The 26,259-nt window shown below is 32.3% G+C and overlaps 2 protein-coding genes across 2 annotated transcripts in view; one reads left to right on the top strand and one right to left on the bottom strand.

Annotated features, from left to right (window-relative positions):
* Positions 1-26,259, bottom strand: part of LOC126892258 (catalase) — a 540,038-nt gene that overhangs the window by 275,900 nt on the left and 237,879 nt on the right. The gene's annotated exons all lie outside the window — the stretch shown is intronic.
* Positions 1,423-24,501, top strand: LOC126892261 (uncharacterized). Its single transcript, XM_050661774.1, has 2 exons — positions 1,423-2,322; positions 23,967-24,501. Exons 1-2 carry the CDS (start codon positions 1,546-1,548, stop codon positions 24,405-24,407), a joined length of 1,218 nt encoding a protein of 405 aa, XP_050517731.1. The 5' UTR covers positions 1,423-1,545; the 3' UTR covers positions 24,408-24,501.

The following is a 26,259-nucleotide window of genomic DNA, read 5'->3' as shown; positions in this document are numbered from 1 at the left end:
TGCTGTTCCCTCGAAATCCCTCGAAACTCCAGAAGATGACGTTCCTTGCAGTGACCTTGGGCACCAGGTAATCCGGTGGTCTGTTCTGATGGCATATTCGTGTCTAACACCTCAACAACCCCCGAGTAATCCATTTTTATCAATTTAATGCCAAAATCCCTCAAAACTCCAGAAGAGGACGTCCCTTGCAGTGACCTTGGGCTCCAGGTGCACAGGGGGTCGGTTCTGAAGGCATATTCGTGTTTAGCGACCTCAAAAACCTTCCAGTAATCCATTTGAATCAATTAAATGCCGAAAACCCTCGAAACATCAGAAGATGACCTGCCTTAGTAGCGACCCTGGGCACCAGGTACTCCGGAGTTCAGTTTTGAAATCATATTCGTATTTACCGACCCCAAAAAATCCGTGAGTAATCCGTTTACATCAATTTAATGCCGAAAACACTCGAAACTCCAGAAGATTACTTGTCTTAGTAGCGATCCTGGGCACCAGTTACTCCTGAATGATTTCAATTCTGATGGTATATTCGTGTTTAGAGACCCCAGAAACCCGTAAGTAATCCGTTTGCATCAATTTAATACCGAAAGCACTCGAAACTCCAGAAGATGACGTCCCTTGCATTGACCTTGGGCACCAGGTAATCCGGTGGCCTATCCTGATGGCATATTCGTGTTTGGCGATCTCAAAAAGCCCCCGAGTAATCCGTTTGCACCAATTTAATACCGAAAGCCCTCGAAAGTCCAGAAGATAACGTCCCTTGCAGTGACCTTGGGCACCAGGTGATCCAGAGGTCTGTGCTGATGGCATATTTGTGTTTGACCACCTCAAAAATCCCCGAATAGTCCAGTTGCATCAATTTAGTGCCGAAATCCCTCGAAACTCCAGAAGATGACGTGCCTTAGTAGCAATCCTGGGCACCAGGTACTCCAAAGGTCAATTCTGATGGCATATTAGTACTTAGTGACCCCTAAAACGTGTGAGTAATCCGTTTGCATCGATTTAATGCCAAAAACCATCGAAACTCCAGAAGATGACGTCTTTTGCACTGATCTTGGGCACCAGGTGATCCGGGGGGTCAGTTCTGATTGCCTAATCGTATTCAGTGACCCCAAAACCCTTCAGATAATAAATTTTGTTCCTTAGTATACTGATTTTGACTTTATTTTTATTTTTATGCAATTTTGGATGTATTTTATGCACTTTACAGTGCAATTATGCATTTTCACCCTTTTTTGAATAGTAGACTTTTTCCTGACGTCATCCTGAACATAATGCAAAAACTGCAAGTCTCTAGGTGCTGTATTTAAAAATTTATTTATTTTGTGCTAAATGTCCTGGTCTATTATATAGATATAAAGGTATAATTTGTTTTTGATAATTTGGTTCTACACAGCAGATAATAAGCTTTATCTCAGTTATCTCATACCCGACACCGTATTAAGGGTACTGATTATATATTATCTTCAGCCGACTTAAAATATCGGCCAGTGCTCTTGAAGTTTCTAAAAGTGTATCATTGTAAAAGTGTTTTATATAAAGTGAAGAATGGGCGAGGTATTGAACAAAGATGCACTGCATTCTTGGATTCAGCGTGCGATAGGTACAGAAAACTTCAATTTTACTGTGGAAAACACCACCCAAAAAGGAGAGGGTTACGTAGGGGACTTATTTTTCGTTAAAATTGATTTACAACAACCGATTAACGGACTCAACGTTCTTTATCTGGTCGTAAAAACCAACAAGAGGGATCCTGGATCGATTCGTCTCATGCAGGATTTTTGCAAGAGAGAAGTATTCTTTTACGGCACAGTTTTTAAAGAATACCAGGAATTTCTAAATAACAAGAAGCTTCCAGTTCTTTTAGACATGGTACCCAAATGTTATAAAACTTTTTCAGAAAATGGCAATGAGGTTATTATTTTAGAAAATTTAAAGAAAGGGGGTTTTATGCTACATGCAAGAGAAGAGCCCATGAATATTGCTCATCTGAAAATGGGCTTAAAATCTTATGCAAAGTTACATGCCATGTCTTTAGCTCTGAAAGACCAAAAGAGAGAAATTTTTGAAAATATGTCAAAGACCTGTACTTCCTTAGTGAATCAGCTGTTTTCAACGTCTAAAAAAGTGTTTAATACAAAGACACCCATGTTAGTAGAAACTCTAAAAGAAGCTGGTCGACCTGATTTGTCGATCTTGTTTAATAAGTACATACATGACAAAAGTATGTATACTAGATTTATGGAAATAGGTAATACTATTTCTAAAGATCAAGCAATAGTACATGGTGATTGTCACAACGGGAATATGATGTTTCAATATAAGGTAGGTTATATAGAGTTTTCTGATTTGCTATTATATAAATAATCTTTATCCCTTCTACCCTGAGGTGTAGGGATCTGTTTCTGATTCTTTCATTATTTTTTGTTCTTTGCAAATTTCTTCCATATCTTTCTGTTCACTGTTAGTTTTTTGGCATCGTTCCATGTTGTTCCCCTCTTTTCCAAAATATCTCTTATTACTGCATTCCATTGTTTTCTTGGTCTACCACGCTTTTTCCTTTCTATATTTCTACTTTCCCAGATTCTTTTTACAGGTATATTATCACTCATTCTTTGAAGGTGTCCACACCAACCCAGCTGTCTTTCTTCTATATAAGTTTCTAATGGTTCTATTCCTAATTCTTCTCTTATTTTTATATTCTTAACTCTATCTCTTCTTGTCACTCCCATTAAAAGTTTTAATCATTGTTTTGATGATAAATCCTTCTTTAAATATTTCTCCTCGCGTTTCAGATTTTTAACACAGTTCCATTTTTCTATGAGAAAAGATGAAAGGTTCTAGATACAAAATTCATTATTAAAACAAAATAAATTAAAATAACCAATAATTATTTAAATCTTAACCCTTTCTTGGAACCACTTTAATTTACATCTTTTATCTCTGACTTTGTGTCTTTTACAATTATTCATAAGCCAAGAGACAACGATTAAAAAAAGGGGAAAGGATTCTACAATATTCAATCACATTTCGTCTTACTCGTCTAGGAAAAGGTCCGGAAACTAGTTCCAATTTATCAATTATACCATTCAGGGGCCCCAGCGCGGCATGTCGAAACAAAATTTCATTCAAAAAATTGAACAAAATAATCTACAATAATTATTTCACTATTAAAACGCTTTGAAACAGTGTATATTGTTTGTATATCGACATTTTTGTGTAATGGATTCTTTATGTGAATATAAACTAAATGTTTTATTAACAGGTACCTACCTATCTATTTTCTGCCGCTCGCTGTTCTATAACAACTTAGCTTTTTTGTTTTCAAACTACTTTTTATTGTCTATTCATCGTTGCCTGTGTGAGACATTGTATATTGTATAATGCCAAATTGCAATATTCCTAATCGCTTTACCTTTGAAAATTTGAAACACTGTGTATTGTTTGCGTATATTTTCGTGTAATCTGTTCTTTATCTATAAATAATTGTATATAGGTATAAGCATTATAAGTATCTATTTGCCGGTAGCTCGCCATTAAAAACAGTGCTCCTTTCTTTACGCGCATTTCCAATGTCCCTCTACTCTAGGGCTTCCAATCCCGCAATACCGAGATCTCGGTTTTGCGGGATCCCGCGTCATTTTCCAATCCCGCGTGATGCGGGATTACAGGCGCGGGATCCGCGGGATTTGCGGGACTAAAAAAAGTGTACATTGCTGCTGCTCAAAATTATTAGAAAACTGGAAAAAAATTATTCAAGGTTAGCTTCAGAATTAGCTTTGTCTTTGCGCCGTATTTTACAACGACGCGACGTATAAATGTGACTGCACTACTGATTTATCTCCAAAAGCCTCGTAGTTAAAAAGCGTAGTGTGACGATGAAACTTTTCATCTCCCACCGAAAAGTTTACTTCGAAAAGAAATTAATGATTTTGTAACTGGAATGAACTTCAGCCTTTCATTCTTTTCATTCTTTTTTGTAACTGGAATTCATCTGAGAGCAATGATGACGAAGAGGCTGATCAAGTAAGAAGCACTTGAAACAATGTAGAGGTTCCATCATCGGGTTCCGATTTTGATCTTACATTGCAACAGGAGTTAGAGTTAACTATATCGTCAGCATGTAATATTTATTTGCCCGTCGCCATCTCGAGCTAATACACTTGAGTCCATTATTAAAATAGAAATGACTCTCTATGAATCTTGGGAGTCAATGGGAAAATATCTTACATTTACATATAAAGCCTAAAAAGGAATGCCGTCGACGTATGGAAGCCGAAAGGACATTTTCTGCTGCTGGCTACATTGTGTCTAAAATACACAGGATTTTGGCAGATGACAGTTTTGATTTAGATATTGGTTTGTATGAATAAAAATGAGAATGCAGTTTATACTCCAAATTTTAGAGTAAGTACATACTCCACGCGGTAGTATTTACTCTTAGGTACGGTGAGTAGAAACTCATCACATCAACATATTTTTATTCATATGAAATGTAGTATAAACTTTTACTTTATTCTCATACTCATGAGAACGTACTCGGAGTTTATACTCCATTTTTATTCATACCATCCAATATGTTGTGTTTCCTTTGCAAAAATTTTTAATTGAAAGCTTTAGCTAAGTAATAATAACTTATACTTATAGCTAAGTAATATAGCAACTAAATTAGTAAACTACATTAATTTTCAGTTGAAAATTGGTTTTTTTGGTTGATTTTTTAAATTTCGTTGGTGTATTTTTTGAAGAAGATAGATTTTTTGTTTTTGCAGTATTTGTTACTGTTTTTTGTGAAGAAAAAACAGTTTTAATCTCATACTAATAGTAATACTTAAATAAATGTGGAGTTAGTTGATCAATTTACTGTTTTATTTGCCTTATATAAATATGACTATTTTCAATATGCGGGATCCCGCAAATACCGAGATCCCGCGGGATTGAAAATTCGTAGTCCCGCAAATACCGAGATTGAACTCAGGCTGCGGGATTGGAAGCCCTACTCTACTCTTGGCTTGAAAAAACTAATCTGTTTTAACAGTCTCAACAATTCAAATCTATTTTTCGACTTTGGTTTATTAGAGTTTATTAGGTTTATTATTATTATCTATATTTGGGTGTTATACGCAGAACTTATTAGTTCCTAAGGTTGTATTATGCAATCTGCAATTTATTTAAATTTTGCAATATACAGGGTGTTTCATTAATAATTGGAAATACTTTAACTGTAGATTCCTGGGCTCAAAATATTAAAATTTAACCCAAATCACCTAGTCCGAATATGCTTTCTAAAAGAGCTAGATCTCTTTGAAGAAGGAGTCTTGTAATTAGTTTTTTTCTAAATACCTCCAGAACGCTTCTATTTAGAGAAACGAAAACTAGTGCGCCTATTTATCTTCCAGAAATAAATCGATTCCATAAATTGCGAATTTCTAGTACCGATCATAGGCGTCCGTTTTGGGAGAGCAACGGTTATTTTATAGCATAACACTTTTCTTTTTGACTTTAAAGCCTTTTTGATACTGGATTAATAAATTATGAGGTATGGCTATTGATTATATTCAAAATAAGATAGCTAAAAGAAACTACAACGTTAACGGGGTTTTATTATTTCATATGGTCAATGAATCTCTATATATGAAAAAACCGCGGAGTGCTACCATTTAAAGGGGTGCGTTTTTGAGAAATGGGTGAATTAGTCCTAGCGTGAGTTCTATGCACTTTTGGTACAAACATATCTACATAAAAATGGTTCCTGGTTAAATTGATTATCTAAATATCACTTTTTAAAGTCAATGATATCATATCAAACCAAAACAAAAATATATTCAAAAGAAAAAGCATAAAGAAACCCAAAAGAAAGAAATTTTGTTTTTTGTCCTATAACTTTTGTCCACGAGAATATAGGTATAGACATTGCTTTACATAAAAAAACCTACATATTTATTCTTTAAAATGTTGTTTAGTAGAGGTTATTAGGATTTATAGTTTTCTAAATATGATTTTTTAAAGTTCGCCACTCACAGCAATTTTGGGCAATTTTTCTTGTTATTTCGCAAATATTGTTCTGTAACTTTTTTCTACGCAACTTTAGGTATATGCAATTTACACGTAATAGGAAAAGAAATTAATTACCTTTAAAATGGTCTACTGTATAACGTTGTACGACTTTTTTTAAAGAGATTATTATTATTATTATTTTATTGTTTTTCAAGGTTTTATACTTTTAACTATTTTTTTATAATATAATATAAAAATAAAATAATATTATTATATTATATATTATATAATGCCTAATATAAAAAATATCATTTTTTACATTTCTTACGATTTTTTTTGAAGTTTCTCATTATAACTTTTTTTCTTTTACATGAATATACTATAAATATATTGCTCAATAAAGAGGGCTTACTTTCTGTTCTTTAAAATGGTGTATCATCTATATTGAAATATGTAATGGAAACCGAGTGATTCTTTGATATTTTTTTACCTGTATTATTTAAAATTATTTCTTTTGTAAAAATTACATAAACATTAGTCTTATAAAACATCACTTATTATTTAAACGTTTACATTTAAAATTTTTTCAAAATCAAAATCCATCTCTTTGTTAGCATTAGCTTCAATATCTTCCTCTGACACCTCAGTTATCTTCCCACAATTAGTACCCATGCACATGCACCCTTTGGCCTTTGCAGAATATTGAACAACTAATTCCTATCTTCATACAACCGCAGTTTTTTGTACATCCTTTGGTACATTTACATGCTATTTTTTCAAGCAAAGCTTGTGGTGCAGGAGCTTTGACAGTAAATATTGGAATTAATCCATATTTTGAAGTTTGCACGGCCGAGTCAAGTGGATCCAAAGTATTACCTATAAAAAATAAGATTCAATCATAACACACAATCACATAAAAAAGTTATAATGAGGAATTTAAAAAATAATCCTAAAAACAAAAATCGTTGCAAGTACTTATTACATTTTGAAAAAGCATATCTTATTCAAAAATAATCCTAGAATTTTTTATAATACACCATTTTAAAGTAAAGAGAATAAGCTTTCTTTTTTATTATAGAATATATACCTAAATGTAGAAAAAAAAGTTATAATGGGAGATTTAAAAAATAATCTTAAAAAAAATATAAAAACTCGTTAAAAGTATAAAGTCTTGAAAAAGATAACCTTTTTAAAAGAAGTCGTACAACATTATACAGTAGAACATTTTAAAGATAATTGATTTCTATTCCTCTTACATGTGCCATTGCATATGCCTAAAGTTACGTAGAAAAAAGTTACAGTCGAATATATGCGAAATAACAAGGAAAATTGCCCAAAATTGCTGTGAGTGGCGAACTTTGAAAGATCATAAATATTTCGAAAACTGTAAATCTAGTCCAGGGTAATAAGGTTTTTTCCATGACATTCGAGCAGCCAGGGTACTGAAGCGTTTTTTCGAGAGGTAATACCTATAAGAGCAAATTGTAACTATTTCCTGCGTAGAATCTGGCGGCCATTTTTATTTATAAACAATTAAGTGTCAAAAAATGGCGTTTTTTCCCTTTTTTTCAAATCAATGGAAAACAGTGAAACTTATGGTTTTTTTAATACAAATATCTTTCATATCTTTGAGATTATGGAAAAAGCTTTAAAATGACGTATTACAAAGTTTAATGTACTCATTTGTTGTTAATTTAATGGCGAAAAAAGGTCGGAATTGCAAAAAAAATTAATTTCGCAATATCTACTGTAAAAATTAGTGTACAGCTTTGAAATTTTTGTCATATAAGGGGTCTTTGGTGCTTAATATGTGATAAAAATTTCAAAGCGATTCATTTAATTGTTTAAATTTTATTCAAATTGTTTATCCCAAAGAGCATTTTTTCGCAATAACATAAGTCAGAAAAACTGACGTTAGAACCATTCCACAGGTGTCAAATGAAAGAGCATGAGCTATATTTTTAACTTGGTTTAGAAAAAGCGAATAAAAATGCATTTATTAGTAATAAATAATTATGCAAAAGTATTGTAAATCTTTCCTTATAAACTTTTTATTTTGTTATACAAGAAATTATATGTTTATATTTATTACAATTTTTTATCAATATTATGATATAAATAATATTACTTGGTAGTTGTGCACTTAAAACAGGGTAAAAAAGTTAATTTTTTTGGAAAAAGTTGTTCAAAAAGTTTATAAGGAAAGATTTACGATACTTTTGCATAATTATTTATTACTACTAAATGCATTTTTTATTCGCTTTCTTTAAACCAATTTGAAAATATAGCTCATGCTCTTCTATTTGACACATGTGGAATGGTTCTAACGTCATTTTTTTCTGACTTATGTTATTGCAAAAAAATGCTCTTTGGGATAAACAATTCGAATAAAATTCAAACAATTGAATGAATCGCTTTGAAACATATTAAGCACCAAAGAACCCTCATTTGACAAAAATTTCAAACCTGTTCACTAATTTTTACAGCAGTTATTGCGAAAAGAATTTTTTTGCAATTCCGACCTTTTTTCGCAATTATATTAATAATAAATGAGTATATCAAACTTGTAATATGCAATTTTAAAGCTTTTTCCATAATCTCAAAGATATTTGTACTAAAAAAATCATAAGTTTCACTGTTTTCCATTGATTTGAAAAAAAAAGGAAAAATGCCATTTTTTCACAGTTAATTGTTTATAAATAAAAATGGCCGCCATATCCTACGCAGGAAATAGTTACAATTTGTTCCTATAGGTATTACTTGTCGAAAAAACGCTTTAGTACCCTGGCTGCTGAAGTGTCACGAACAGGGTATATTTTTGTCTTATTACCCTGGCCTAATCCTAATGACCTCTACCAAACATCATTTTAAAGACAAAATATGTAAGTTATTTTTCTGTGAAGCAATGTTTATACCTATATCCCCGTGGACAAGAGTTATGTGACAAAAAACAAAATTTCTTTCTTTTGGGTTTCTTTGTGCTTTTTCTTTTGAATATATTTTTGTAAAAAAAACATCTTTGACTTTAAAAAGTGATATTTAGATAAGAAATTTAACCAGGAACAATATTTATGTAGACGTGTTTGTACCAAAAGTGCATAGAACTCACCCTAATGTAACCTGTGCCCAGGGACTAATTCACCCATTTCTCAAAAACGCACCCCTTTCAATGGTAGCACTCCGCAGTTTTTTCATATATAGAGATTCATTGACCATATGAAATAATAAAACCCTGTTAACTTTGTAGTTCCTTTCTATAGTACATAATCAATAGCCTATATATAGTAATATAAGTTACTCTTGCTTTAAGTCGGTAGGATACAGAGTTTTCTAGAAATGTCGATTTGAAAATTTTGTGTTTTTTAATTTGAGAAAAATTAAAAAAAAAACTATGTAAACAGAAAACGAAAACTGGTACGTTTATTCCAGAGATGAATCGATTTCATCAATTGTGAATTTCTAGTACGTCACATGCGTCCCTTTTGGGTAGGTCAATGGATATTTTATCGCATTATTTTTAATGTCTTTAATTTTGAAGCATTTTTGACACTAGATTATTAAAATATGAGGTATTCTAGTACTAAAAGTTACTCCTGCTTTTTGTGTGTGCATTTGATGGCCTTGGCTGACCCAATTAGCCAGACATTTTATTTTAAAAACAAACATTTTTTTTTCAATCAGAGGAATTTTTTCTGTATTTCTAACTCTAAATATATGTACATAACAAACTAACATACTACTATCTAAAAAATACACTGTTTTGGATGTAAATATTTTTTTTTGTATACAGCGTGTCTACTTGAGTTGGAAACATATGGGAAACTTTTTTATTATTAATTTTACGAAAAAAAGTTATTCTTTATAAAAAGTTCTGCATGCCCCAAAACCTAAGATTCAATTATCAGATATCAAATTTTCTCAATATTATACGAGGTATGTCAAAAAATATGAATTTCGGCTAAGGGTAAAGTACCTTTATTTCTCTCAATATCGAAAATTCTTATGATAAAAAGTTGTTTGGAAATAAAAACCAAGCTCAAATATGTAATTATATGCTTCTAATTGGAAAAAAATATTTTCCAAATTTTTCTCAAATTTATTGATACTAACTTCGTTTTTATTCATTACACATACGATAACTCTTTTATTATTACTTTTACGAAAAAAAGGTATTCTTTATAAAAATCTCTGTATGTCCTAAGACCGAAGATTCAACCAACAGATACAAACTGTATTTGTTATCGTTTTTTCCTACTCTTTGTAGCTTTGTCCATAAAATTGTAAAATTTTCAGTGACAATAAAGCATATTTCTATCCCATTCTATAAGCGTTTTGTGGTCCTATATATGTCCGATATATGTCCTATCAGTGGTGGAAAAGGGCCCCGCGAAAAACTTTGATATGGGGCCCCTGTGGGGCTAGCTGACGCCACTGGCCCTACTGAAGACGTCTAGAGACAGAAACAGCTGTCTGGGGATGCTGAACCGCCTCTGAATTGAAAGGAAACATAAACTGTCGTTCACTTTTATCTTTTATCTTTACCCTTAGTCAGATTTTGAGTATTGGAACTATCTTTTGGACATTTTCCTAGACAATAAAAACGAAATCTGATTGCATATTGTAGAATCCTTTTCGCTTTCTTTATTCGTCGTCTCTTGGCTTATCAATTGTAAAAGTAAGAGATAGAGGATGTTACCGGAAAGTGGTTCCAAGAAACGTTTCAGATTTAAATCATTATTTGTTATTTTAATTTTATTGTAATGATGAATTTTGTATCTGGGACCTTTCCTCTTTTCCCCAAGAGATTTCGCTACATCGCAGCGTCTTAAAAGTGGATTTTTAAATATTTTTAAAATTCCACCTAAATAGGTACACAGTTTATTTTCGTCTTGGGTCAGAGGTATTCACGTAGCCCTACTGAAGACGTCTAGAGACAGGAACAACTGTGTATGGATGGTGAATATCACCATTTTCGCTTTTATTTTTTTTTTCTAAATTTGTTAACTTGATATTGCTTTATACCATGTCTTTTTATATAACAGACACGATGATCGTATATTATGTAATTTTAGATTTGTTGTTTATTTTCAAAATGTGTTTGATATCTTAGATTTTGCATATCGGTGGCATAGAAGTCATATTTGTCTGGTTTTTGTAGGCCGTTATAGTTCATCATCAGTGGCGTTACAGCTCTTTATGAGCCAAAACCTTCTTCAGAACAATCCTCCATTCGCCCCTATGGCACTCTTCTCCATGCTCTAATTCCAACAGATTTTAAATCATTCTCTAAGTTGTCTTGGTACCTAAGTCTCGGTCTTTCTCTTGCTCGTTCTCCAATTGGCCCTCTTCAGGCAAAAACTTTTCTAACTAGGGCATCTTTCTCTCGCCTGATTACATGCACTATCTATCTAAGGAGTACTACCTTAATGAATTTTACAACGTCAGGTTCTCCAAAACTTCTATACAACTCACAGTTGTAACGCCTGCGCCACAAACTTTGTTCTTGTATCTCTCCATATCTTCTTCTTAGGATTTTTCGTTTAAAACGTTTGAGCAGTTTTTGGTCATTCTGTATAAGTGGCCAAGTTGTGGCCAAGTCTGTATAAGTGGCCAATTGTCTGGTTTTTTAAGCCATTATAGTTCATCATCAGTGGCGTTACAGCTCTTTATCAGCCCAAGCCTTCTTCAGAACAATCCTCCATTCGCCCCTGTCTCTGACAACCCTTCTCCGTCCTCTAATTCCAATAGATTTTAAATCATTCTCCAAGTTTTCTTGGTACCTAAGTCTCCGTCTCTCGCTTGATTACATGCCCTATCCATTTAAGGCGTAAGCACTCCATAGGGGCTTTAAAAATGACACTTTAAAGCACTAGTGCTTTAAAAATTTTAAAACACTGCAAAGTGAATTGTCAAATTTTGAAACGTCAAAATATTTATATTTCATTTATTTACATTATTATTAATAGTACAACTTGCGCAATTTGAAAAAGGTGGCTTTTAAACCACCTTTTTCAAATAGCGCAAGTTTTTTAAAATCTAATTTAAACTGTATTATTTCATTTTTAACACGTTTGTAAAAAAACTATTAACATTTGTTAGAATATACAACAAAAAAAGTAAGATGTTATTCTATAGTTGTTATGATTTACGTATTGACAGTATAGGCAGTTTTGATGTAATGTCAAGAAAAATATAAAAATGGAATGTCAGTTAAGTTCAAGTAAAAGTTTTTGTAGATATTACCAGAGAACGGCAGTTCTCGCCAGTGGCGCACACCCAAACCCCCCTACATGCGACACTATATATACACGAAATTTTCGATTTTCTAAATCTGACTGAATTGAAAATTGGGCCAACTCCCATCTTAAAGTTCAGGAAAGGACTCGCCCATTCGTATGTCAACCATCCATTTTGGTCCAAGGGTGTGGATTTTACGGCCCTTCCTGTTTTTCGTTCTCGTCCCCAAAACTCCCAAGAACTTCAATAATTTAAGTCCGACCTTTGCGGCTTCTGATAATACTGATCATTATTATTACCTTTCCAACGCATGTTTAATTTTGAAAATCGGTTACCTATGACCTATACCATTCAAAAGTTACCGAGCTCAGAAGTATGACTCAATTTTTATTTAAAAAAGAAAAAATGTTTGTGGATATGTATGTACCTATGTATGTATGTGTGTGGAAAAGTTAAACCGATTTGATTTTTTTTTCGTGTTTGAAGAGGGGGTCAGGGCCGATTCAGAACCGGTGTAGTTTGTGACTTTTGACCACCCATAAGCCAGCTATAGAACTTGGTAGGTACAAAACGGCATATTTTTGGGGGGTATATATATCTTTGGATCAAGAAGAGACAGGAGAACCGCAAATACTTACATCAAATCAATAGTGTTGTGTTAAGCTTTCAAATGCTGTCTAAGCCGTCAGAATCAGACATACACACGGCTCAGTATAGCGGAAAAACTGAAAAACTAAACTTTGAAAATTTTGGTTTTTCGACAATTATTCAAAATTTCAACCTACGAATTGCGCCAATAACTGAGCGTTTATAGAAGGACTCTAGATGAATCTAACGGCGTATATCACATATCCGGGAAAATTCGAATTTTTAAGTTATAGGCTTCATAAGTTTGATCGAATCTATTTCTTATGGGAAAAACGGTATTTCAAGCTCAATAATTCCTGTAATAGTTTCAGTTATCATACCTTAGATCCATTAGATACTACTGGCCAATACGTTTCAAACTCATGTTTACTGATCAAAATCGGTTAAGCCGTTTAGAAGTTATTAAGCTGCAAAAGTATAATCCAATTAACGATTATTCCCGAAATGGTTTATGTAGTTGTAGTGGTTACGACGCTAAATTTGATCTGGCAACGGGCAATCCAACTTCATTTACCGGCCATCTCAATATTTTTTTCAATCTATTTCGAATAGAAAAAAATCTAGTGTACATTCGATGGACACTAGATCATTTGGGAGATAATGCAACACAGGTGACCATTTATAAAGCTTAACGTGTAATAGAGGAACATTGCATTCAACTTCATACATTTAATTTATAAATAACTTTGAAAAACTCCTGATACAAGAATAAAAAACCGCTAAACGCCGTAAAAATGAGTGGCGCATACAATATTGCAGCTACAAAAGATCTGATATGAATATTACGTGGCGCGAAAATGTATTTTAATTTTGATGCAAAACAAAATTCTAGTTTTATTTTAAAAATTTTTTCCATAATATTTGCTAAATTTGAAGTAGACGCGCCACAAAAGAGTTTCAAAATTCAAACTTTATCAAAGTTACTCTTTTGTGGCGCGTTTACTTCAAATTTAGCAAATATTATGGAAAAATCTTTTAAAACAAAACTAGAATTTTGTTTTGCATCAAAATTAAAATACATTTTCGCGCCACGTAATATTTTTATCAGATCTTTTGTAGCTGGAATATTGTATGCGCCACTCATTTTTACGGCGTTTAGAGGATTTTTATTCTTGTACAATACAACAAAGTCTTTATATCTTGAGAGAACAATTCCTTTATAAATACATATAATCTTGACATTATAATAATAATAACTCTAGACAGAATAAAAGATTTATTTTTGGAATGGAAAATTACAGTCAACGAAGGAAAATCTATTCATGTTACATTTACAACACGAAGAGGAACCTGTCCTCTTGTAACTTTAAATAATCACTTTCAGCCAACGAGGTAAAAAAATATCTTAGTATTCATTTGGACAGAAGTCTCACATTTAGGAAACATATCTGGACCAAGAGAAAGCAACTAGGTCCCCAATTCAGAAATATGTATTATCGCCAATCGAAATATGTATTCAGAAATATGTATATGTATTCAGAAATATGTATATGTATTCAGAAATATGTATATGTATTATGTATATGTAATGGGCCCGCCGCGGCGGGCCCTTTAACCAATACGGCGCGCCGTTCATCAAGACTATCTCTGGATAACAAATTGCTGCTGTATAAGGCAATAGTTACGCCAATCTGGACATATGGGTTGGAACTATGAGGAACAGCCAGAGCCAGTCACTTCAACATCGATATCATCCAACGCTTCCAATCAAAAATCCTCGTATATTAAGGTTATTATTTTGTTATTACAAACAACATTAACGAAGGTAGTAAAGTTATTTTTAAATGTGTTTACTTTACTTGAAACAAATAATCGTGATATAAGTTGCAATATTGTAGTTTTCTTGTACACTTTATTTTATTTCCAAGGTTTTGTGTATACTTATGTATGCTCGTAATAATAATTTTTATAAATAAATGTATGTGAATGAGATTTATAAATAATTTCAAGGCACCGTGAAGTTATGAAATTCCATTAGTTCCCCGATATAATCTACTGTTAAACAATATTGATTATTTATAATCGGTAAAGTTGTTTTGACATTTACATACTTTTCTCACTAAACTGTTGTGAAGGAGTGAACTGAGTGAAGAGACCAACGCTCATATGGTAATCAAGAGACTTAGAACAAAAACTGGAACAGTGGACACGAGCTCTGGAGGAAAAAGGTTTAAAACTCAGTAGGACAAAGACAGAGTATTTGGAATGTTCATTTAAAGATAGAGTTACTACAAATAAAATGGTATCTTTGGATGGTGAACTGATTGTAAAATCAATAGTTTTAAGTACCAGGTACTTAGGAATTTAGGAACTTAGTACCAGGTAGTTTTAACTACCAGGTACCAGGAATGCATGTGACGGAGATGAGAATGATCTTAGATCCATTAGATACTACTGGCCAATACGTTTCAAACTCATGTTTACTGATCAAAATCGGTTAAGCCGTTTAGAAGTTATTAAGCTGCAAAAGTATAATCCAATTAACGATTATTCCCGAAATGGTTTATGTAGTTGTAGTGGTTACGACGCTAAATTTGATCTGGCAACGGGCAATCCGACTTCATTTACCGGCCATCTCAATATTTTTTTCAATCTATTTCGAATAGAAAAAAATCTAGTGTACATTCGATGGACACTAGATCATTTGGGAGATAATGCAACACAGGTGACCATTTATAAAGCTTAACGTGTAATAGAGGAACATTGCATTCAACTTCATACATTTAATTTATAAATAACTTTGAAAAACTCCTGATACAAGAATAAAAAACCGCTAAACGCCGTAAAAATGAGTGGCGCATACAATATTCCAGCTACAAAAGATCTGATATGAATATTACGTGGCGCGAAAATGTATTTTAATTTTGATGCAAAACAAAATTCTAGTTTTATTTTAAAATTTTTTTCCATAATATTTGCTAAATTTGAAGTAGACGCGCCACAAAAGAGTTTCAAAATTCAAACTTTATCAAAGTTACTCTTTTGTGGCGCGTTTACTTCAAATTTAGCAAATATTATGGAAAAATCTTTTAAAATAAAACTAGAATTTTGTTTTGCATCAAAATTAAAATACATTTTCGCGCTACGTAATATTTTTATCAGATCTTTTGTAGCTGGAATATTGTATGCCCCACTCATTTTTACGGCGTTTAGCGGTTTTGTATTCTTGTTGTCCTGTAATTTAGGATGAATAAATTATAATTGTTGATATATAAGACGTTTGTAGAAAAAATATTGTATGATATACGTGTTAAAAAGTACATTTTTAAAGCACTCATGTAAACTTTCACATGCGTGCTTTAAACGTGTACTTTTAACACTTATATCATAAATAACTATTACGACGTCATGTTCTCCAAAACTTCAATACAACTCAAAATTGTAACGCCTGCGCCACAAACCTTGTTCTTTTATGCCACCATATATTCTTTTTAGGATTTTTGGCTCAAAATGTTTGAGCAGTTCTTGGTCATTCTGTGTAAGTCACCAAGTTTCTTAACATACAGGGTGATTCATTAAGAATGTCCAATCTTTGTCATGTAGATTCTAGACCTCAAAATATTAAGATTTAACCCAAATCATTTAAAAAAAATGTGGCTCGTTACTGAGTTTTATTTAAAAATTTAATAACTACTTTTACCCAGGGCTTTAAAACTATTTGACATATCCTTGTCATACTTGGCAGAAAATATGGGTACTGTAAATCCTACTAAATTATGATAAATAAACTTTTCTGGCTTCTACCAGAGGCGTACGACAGGGGAAAGTGAATGGTTGACCCTTCCCAAATTCTACGCCACTGGCGAAATTGCTATTTTAGCACAATATTTCGATTTTGCAATACTTTCTATGTAAGTAATATACTCTTCATTCGTAACGTTAAAGTCATTAGTTTTCGAGATATTTGAAGTTGAAAATGAAACGGCATAGCTATTTTGATTAATGTATTGTGCTCCTTCATTTTTAACTTTAAATATCTCGAAAACTAATGATTTTATCGGCACGGATGAAGAGTATATTATTTGCATAGAAAGTATTGGAGAATCGAAAAATTGCAATAAAACAGTAATTCCGCCAGTGGCGTAGAATGTGGGAAGGGTCAACCATTCACTTTCCCCTGTCGTACACCTCTTGTACTAGCCACAAAGTTGTATTTAACATATTTTAGTAGGTTGTACAGTATCTACACTATCAACTAAGTATGATAAGGATAAATACTGGATACAAATAGTTAATATTTATGTAATAGGGATGTTTGATTTAAAAATTTTAAAATTATTTGTACCCAGTACTTTAAAAGTATTTAAAATTGCCGTATCATACTTGCCAAAAAGTGTAGGTACTGCACACCTTACTAAATTATGTTAAATAAACGTTTCAGGCTATTACCAGAGGCGTAAAGGGAAAATAAATGGTTGAACCTTCCCAAATTCTACGCCACTGATGGAATTGCCATTTTAGCATAATTTTTAGATTCTCCAATACTTTCTATGCAAATAATAACTCTTCATTCGTATCGATAAAATCATTAGTTTTCGAGATATTTGAAGTTAAAATGAAGGGGCGCAATACATTAATCAAAATAACTGTAAAGTTGCATTTTCAACTTCAAATATCTCGAAAACTAATGACCTTAACGTTACGAATGAAGAGTATATTATTTACATAGAAAGTATTGGAAAATCGAAATATTGTGCTAAAATAGCAATTGCGCCAGTGGCGTAGAATTTGGAAAGGGTAAACCATGCACTGTCCCCTGTCGTTTCCCTGCACGTTCCCCAGAAACGTTTGTTTATCATAATTTAGTAGGGTGTACGGCAACTACACTTTCTGCAAAGTATGACAAGGATATGTCAAATAGTTTTAAAGTACTGGGTAAAAATGGTTATTAAATTTTTAAATAGAACACCCTGTAACTCAGTAACGATGCACATTTTATATAAGTGATTTGGGTTAAATCTTAATATTTTGAGGTCTAGAATCTACAACTCAGAGATTGGACATTCTTAATGAATCACCCTGTATATATGTTAACACTGTTCTTATTAGTGTTTTTTTTTTGTAGACAGTCAATTTAATTTTTCTAGGTATTTTTGAGGCCATTTCTCTTCTTAAGCCATAATAGCACTTATTGTTCTGTTTTATGCTACAAGTTGAATTATGTCGTCAAGACAGTTTGCTGCAAGGTAAACCCATGCTACCGCAAATGGGTCTCAGAAGTCTTTATGAATTTTTGGGACTCCGTATAAGTGTGGTGTCCTAGGGTAGTGAAGTGTTAATGATTTCTTTGATAGCGTGTCAATTTATGCAGAAAGCTACCAACCCTTAATATATCAGATATTGGGTTAGATGCATATTTGGACAACTAAATACGCGTTCTGCATTCTGTAAAAACCTACCGCTCCTAGATTAATATATATATTTATGTAACCTATAAAACTATAAAAATGCTAAGCCACATATTAAATTTATCTGATATTCTAATTTTCAAATACCGACCAACCCACTTGGTATTATTCTTCTAATTTACAGAAACCTTCAAACCCATTTGGTAATACCAAGTAATATCAATAAAGCGCCATTTGCACTCAAGAGGGGGTACACGAAATGAAAAGAGATGATTTCAAATTAGCAAATGAACAAACAGATCGAGAGTGTTTAAGTTTTGATTTGGAAACAACCCTACTGCTTCCCAGAAAACCTACAGGCATCGTATTTTACAAACGTCTGTTGTAGCTCTATAATTTAGCAATACACAGTGCTAAAGAAAATAGAGGATACTGCTAAGTTTAAGTAGAACGTTCAGCTGGAAGGGGCGCCCAAGAAATAGGCTCTTGCCTTATAAAACATTAAACTAAATTAACTCCAGAAGTCAAACATTACCCTTTGATATGATTCTTACGACGTAGACAAGGCGAAAACGGCGGGTTCGTTAGAAAAAATATTCCCATGAGATTTTTTTGCATAATCACATTCGTGAGACATCCCAGAATAAGGTTCAAGAAGTGGCCCACGTGAAAAGTGGTCCAAATTTTTTTTTACAATTTTTTTATTCAAATTGTTAAATCAATATTTTTGGCCCGTACAATTTTTTGTTAGGTTTTTTGGACCATTCTGGACAAAAAAGGTCTCTTGTAATTTTTCTCTAAAGTTGATTGTTTTCGAGTTTATTTTCGAGAAATGGTAGGGGAGCAAAGTATGCTAATTTGCGAGCCATTCGAGTGTTATGGTGACCTATTGGGTTGTGATTGTTAGGTCCTAAAACCAAAAAAAGTTAAGTACAATTTTCCATTTTAGTGGGGACTTTCCATTTTTTAAATTTAATTTTCCATTTCCAACAATCGTTTTTTCCGATTATAGCGCCATCTAACCATAATTCGAAAAAATGTCTCGAATAAAAGTTGCTTATTTTTACCTAAAGAATCCAAATCTGCAATAAAAATTTGGGGGTCCCATTTAAGACTTTAAAGTAACCCCCCACTTCACCTCCGCGAGGGGTCGTGTTCGGTACCATTCGATAGATTTTTCAAAAACATTTGAAAGTGTACTTTGCAGTTTTTCGATCTGATGTTCATTTTGCGAAATATCGCGGGGTTTTTATTTAAAATTTTAAATTTACCCCCACCCCTCTCCGTGGGGGTTCATCTTTAGTGCCATTCGATAGATTTTTGAAAAATATTGAAGGCGTATTTTTTAGTTTTTCGATCTGACGTTCATTTCGCGAAATACATATTCGCTTTTTTTGTGAAATTTTTGACTCGCCCATTACCTTACGCTCAAGTCGCCAGATTTTTGAAATATACACTCTTTTGCATGTACTTAACTTACATTATCTTAATCTGACAATTTCAAGTATTTTTAAGGATAGATTTTTTTCGGGCCCTGCTTAACGAACTTCCTGTGTTAACCCGGCACCTGCCTCGTGACTTTGCAAGACGTCAACTGCCACGTGGGGTGCTCACAGCACCCCTTAAAAATTCTCTGTGATCTACTTATTTCAGTGACGGTTAAAGGCATCATGGGGCCCTAGGCAGCCGTAAGAAGCAGGCCCCTTTATAGCGACCATTTACTTAAAACAAATTTACGGATATTTATGTTGTTTTGGAAAGTAGTTACTAAAAAAATAAATTACGACAATGTAAAAGAGATCATTTTTCTTTTTTTTTACATTTCGCAACAACTTCTCATTAATAGTTCATAGCTAATATGCCAAAGAAAAAAAGGAATATTGTGTCTGTATGTGATTTTGCCCTGGATATGAGTGCCACCCCTTCGGGGGTGAAAAAACATACATTCAAAATAAGTGCGGAAATGGATAAACTGATTAATTATAAGTAACTTTTGTTCTATCGAGTTTTTTCACTAAATCAATATAATACTTTTTGAGTTATTTGCCAGTGAATATGTTCATTTTTCAACAAAAAAAAAACACGTTTTTAGACGGTTTTCGCAAATAACTCCAAAATGAAGTATTTTATGGAAAAAATATAGCGTATACACAATTTTAAAAAATGGTGTATGTATGAAGTATGTAGACCCAGTATAAGCAGACAAGTTAGCTAATGAAAAGTAGATTCTTATTCGACAAATTCCAAATAAAATATTTCAACGTAAAATGAAGCACTTTTCGGTGAAAAATCATCACAACTTTTTTAAAGTGTTATAAAAGTTTTATTTTTGTTTTTTTTTTAAACAAGTTTCAAGTATCAGAATTAAGCAAGTAAAACTTAAAATAATGCTGTTACTGGCAAAAAAAATTTGAAAATTTATGAAAATCTTGAAAAAACTTATAAGTATATTGTTTTTATATAATCTGCAAGTTTCACCGGTTCATAGTGCTTATATTTCAAAACATTAGGATTTAAAGTAAAACAAATTTTTTTAAATTTTGAAAAAAAATGTCTTTTTTTTTTCAAAATAACTTAAAAATTATTAGCGGTACAGAAATCTTAAAGAGTAAAAAAATGTAGGTTTTGCTTTTCTGAATATTTCAGATTTTTACCTTTTTGGAAGATAAAAATTGGTTAAGATATGACTGTTTAAAATTTGCATAGCCTGGGTAGAGAATTTTTCATTTATTAAAAATTAATAAATAAAAATAGTTTCTATCCTTGTGGGATCGGTACTCACCGGAGGGACCGCGGAAGTTCGGATACAAATAGCGTCTCTATGCAAAAACAATGACGAATTTGCTAAGTAACAAGACCTTTACTCAAACACACACACACTACCCATTACATTAGGTACCTACCTGATTGGAAAAATCCACTGTACCATGCCAATGGCCATTAGCTGTCGAGGCATTAGGCCAATAAAAAAATTGCATAGAGTCGTGATTAGTGACTTGTTCAAGCCCTTTCTACTACAGCCCTTTTATAAATACGCACTTTATACCGATAAAACTTACAGAGCATATAAACAATACATAAGTAAAATAGCTTGTAAAGCGGAAAGGATTAATTTCATTTGGGATGCTAATTAGAGGGTTATTTTCACCAGTTTTTTTACCCAAAAAATGGGATTAACTGTATTCTGAGCGTATCTTGCTTACTTTTTATGCTAGAATTTTTTTAAACAAGAATAATGCTTTTCTAAACAGCTAAACAAGTCGTGATGAGTTTTCCATGAAAAGTACTTCATTTTTTGGTTATTTGAAATATTACGTTGAAATATTCGATTTGGAATTTGACGAATAAGAACCTAGTTTTCATTAGCTACAACTCTTCTTCTACTGGGTCTACAGACTGCACACATAAACCATTTTTTCAATTTTTAAAAGCTATATTTTTGCTAAGAATATTTTTTCGATAAAATACTTACTTTTTGAGTTATTTGCGAAAAACTGACTAAAAATGTGTTATTTTTTGTTGAAAAATGAAGATATTCACTTGCAAATAACTCGAAATGTATTGACTTGATGAAAAAACTCTATTGAACAAAAGTTGCTTACAATTAGTCAGTTTATCTACTTCCGGACGTATTTTGACGGTATATTTTTTCACCCCCGAGAAGGGGTCGATTCAACCGTAGAACAAAAACACACATTGGCACAATATCACTTTTTTCTTTGACATGTTAGCTATGCTTATATCAAATTTCATGTCCATCCAAGCTCTTCTTTCAAATCCAAAGGTTCTTTAAAATCCGGAGGTTTTGCAATATATTTTACCGTGAGTGAATGGACTATAAGGCCCATCGGTCGGTAGAAATTGAAAAAAACGTACCATACCAAAATAATTACCAGCTTCTAAGCAAAATTTACTTGCAAAATTGATTACCAAATTGAGGGAATGATTAAAACATGAAATATAAATATGCCTTTGAAGATAACTGCTTAATTTATCTTGCTTGCAGTCGGTTGTTTTTTCCTGATATTTGACAGAAGACAAAGCAAAAAACTGAGTTTGATTAAAAAACATAAATTAACCATTTTCTTTTTTTTTGTCTGTTAGCCCTATTTGATTTTTTTAACATTTTAATTTTTTTTAATTACTGCTTAAATAATTCAATATTAATTACCTAATGCATTTGTGTGGGCTGCGGGCCCCATCAAGTGTCCAGGCCCTAGGCGGCCGCCTAGTCCGCCTAATGGTTAATCCGGCACTGACTTATTTATAAACAAAATAATGTGTTGAGTTACACAAGAATTTAGAAAACATGTTTTATTAACTTATTATGGTAGGGGAGCCCAAGCGGGGATTTTTGCAGTTACTCGAGCGCGTCAAATTATCATATGGGAGAAACCTGGTGCCTTGCAGATGTACCTCTACCATATATTGGCTCTTAACACAGGGGCGTTCGTTAAGGGGGCCCGAAAAAAAATCTATCCTTATAAATACTCGAAATTGTCAGATTAAGATAAGATAAGTTAAGGACATGCAAAACAGTGTATATTTCAAAAATCTGACGATTTGAGCGGGGCGTTAGACCGAAAAACTAAAGAATACGTGTTCAATATTTTTTAAAAATCTATCGAATGATACCAAACATGACCCACCACGGGGACGGGTGGGGGGGAGGGTACATTTAAAATTTTAAATACAAATCCCGCGATAATTCGCAAAATATGGGTGGTCTTTAAAATCTTAAATAGGAGCCCCAAATTTTTATTCCAGATTTGGATTCTTTACGTAAAAATAAGCAACATTTATTCGAAACATTTTTTCGAATTATGGATAGATGGCGATATAATCAAAAAAACGATTGTTGGAAATGGAAAATTAAATTAAAAATGAAAAGTCCCCACTAAAATGGAAAATTTTACTTAACTTTTTTTAGTTTTAGGACCTACTCTTCACAACCCAATAGGTCCCCAAAGCGCTCGAGTGACTGCACATTTAGCATACTTCGCTCCCCTACTACTAGCTACTAATATATTATAAAAGTTAAAAAATAAAAATAAAAAGGTGTTGTAAGCAAATTAGCAAGTACCAACCCATAATAAATGAAGTGAAGTAAAATATCTAAACAAAATAAGATTGACTGAGTATAGGGACTATATTAATAATTTAAATCAGTTATTACAATAAAACATGTAAATCTGACCTGTTTATCAAAAACACAAAAAAAAATAAAACTTAAACTGCCAGATGATGACAACTCAATTCGACTTTAGAGCTATAAGTTCAGAATGACACTTTAACCACTTCAAACGCAAACAGATCTATGCTATATAATATTATAGAAAGCTACTATGACGCACAGTTAACAAACTTGAAATACGAAATATTTGATGAAAATGTGTTATGGGGTGCAGGTAGCAGGTGCCGGGTTAAGAGCCAATATATGGTAGGTAGAGGTACATCTGCAGGGTACCAGGTTCCTCCACATATGATAATCTGACGCTCTCAAGTAACTGTAAAAATCCCCGCTTGGGCTCCTCTACCATAAAATTAGAAGAAAAATTTGAGTTTTAAAATCTATCAAAAAATCTAATCTATAAGTATTTAGCAGTTGTTTTTTCTGGAGGATTGATGTTCTACTTAAACATTGCTAATTAGTCTAATGTTATGTAAAAAAACTAAGATCAATATCATCTAAATCTGATATCGTTTTCAATTACTTATTAATTAATTTTCCTTTTTTAGGATGACGATAAATCTGTTCCACTTCGCATGGTTTTGATAGATTTCCAAGCGTCTTTTATTCATTCACCAGTACTCGATCTCTCCTATTTTCTATGGATGAATTTATCACCAACTGAAGCTCCGAAAATAAAAGATTTTGTGGAGTATTACTATACTGAGTTTTGCTCATATCTAAAACAATTAGGTAGTGACGCTGACACAGTATTTCCGAGAAGCATTTTTGAAGAACATTTAAAAAAATATCTACCATATGGATTTCTTTTGATACTAGCATTATTAGAAATATTTTATCTTGAAAATGAAGATACACCGGCTTTCCTTGATGAAACCAACTCTTTCTTTGGAGGTTTGTCGAATGACCTAAAATTAAAATCACGGGACCAATATTTGAAACGGCTGGTGGCACTAGTGGATACCTTTTTCAATGGTCCATATGCGTAAACACAAAATTATCCTGGCTTTTATGGTAATGTCGACTACTAATGTACATATATATTTGTAACAGTACTTTTGAATAAAGTAATAATTTATTGCGGATTATTTTTTATTTAAATTATTTGCGGATTTAAGATGGGAAATCACCAGGACCTGATGAGGTGCATGGTGAAATTTTAAAGCTATTAGAGGCACATCAAATCACAGCTTTTCCGAAGTTATTCAACAACATTTATGAGACTGGTTACTTACCAAAAGACTGGCTACTATCAATATTCATTCCACTTCCCAAAAAAGCCAAGCCAACCAAAATATGAAGAACATAGATTAATTAGTTTGATGAGCCATGTACTTAAAGTACTCCTTATTATCATTCACTCGCGCATATATTATGTACACCAAATTAGAAGAAGAGCTCATAGGGGAGTCAAGATAGAACGAAAACATGCATTATTTCGGAATAATTCAAACAAGCTTAAAAAACTTTTTTTGTTAGTTATACAGGGTAATTGATTAGTGGGGTAAATCTCAATAGATCCGCTATAGTAATAGATAGCAATAAAAGTTAATAACAAAAATTGTAGCCAACTGTGAGCATCAAATTACAAAATAAGTTAGAATTTTACAGGGTGTTCGATAACACAGTGGCAGACCAAACTTCAGTTATTTTAAATGGAATACCCTGTATTTTATTTTATATTCGAAATCTTCTTAACTTCTCCATTACAAAAATATAAAGGTTTGTTATGTTATATAGGGTATTTACAAAGTTATAACCAATTTTGTATGAAAATCGTAACAAGTTCAACTCCCTGTATAAATAAAAATAGGTAAAACAGCAATGGTTAATTAATGCCATATTTTTTTATTTATTGTCAAAATTTTCAAGAATTATTGACATTGCTAATTGTCTTTATATCAAATACAGGGTGAGTCAAAATACAAGTACATTATTTTCTCAGTAATGTTAAATGAAACACCCTGTATTTTATATCATTATTGAAAAGTAACATTACCGTACTTTAATTTTTATGTAACATTCCCTATGTCTAAATTTGTTAGTTTTCGAGATATTTTCAATTTTCCGAGCAAATTATTTTAGGTGTCTAAATTTACCTAAATTTTAAGTAAGCCTTGACTGAATTGACAATTGACGATTACTGTTTATCAATCCGGTAATCAATGTAACAATGTAGCAAATAAAGAAATAAAAATAATTTATTAGTAATACATTTTACAAAAAACACACAACTACCACATGCAACATTTTTGAAACAATTAAAAACTATTTTTTTAATGTAAATGTAACAAATAAAGAAAGAAAATTAGTAATAAATTTTACAAAAAAAACACACAAACACAAAATACAACATTTTGTGAAGACAATTAAACACTACTTTTGTATGTAAATCTAACAATGTAACAAATAAAGAACGAAAAATAATTTATCAGTAATACATTTTGCAAAAAAAACATGTTTGAAAAAATTAGAAGCTACTTTTAATAAAATATTTTTAATATTTAATTACATAAGGTGTTCAAAATTTCGTCCTAACATATTTATGCACGCCTAAAACGATCATTGAATGAGCTACTTACTCTACGAAGCATTTGTAATTTAACACATCGAAATACACTTTGTATTCTATTTTTCATCTCATCCCTTGTAACCCGGTCTATATAGACATTTCAAATAACAAAAATTGCCGGAGAGCCAAATTTTGGTGGAGAGCTAGGGTATACCATAACAAATAAAGTTTAGAAAGTCCCCATCGATCCCATGTGTGCGTCAAAAGTTATTCGGGGTCAAAGGTCAAAATTTGAGATTTTTTGGATTTTTTTCGAAAACGGTAAGTTT

This window comes from Diabrotica virgifera, chromosome 9 (assembly GCF_917563875.1).
Source record: "Diabrotica virgifera virgifera chromosome 9, PGI_DIABVI_V3a".
NCBI lineage: Eukaryota > Metazoa > Arthropoda > Insecta > Coleoptera > Chrysomelidae > Diabrotica > Diabrotica virgifera.
This window is presented reverse-complemented; position numbering and strand designations above follow the sequence as displayed.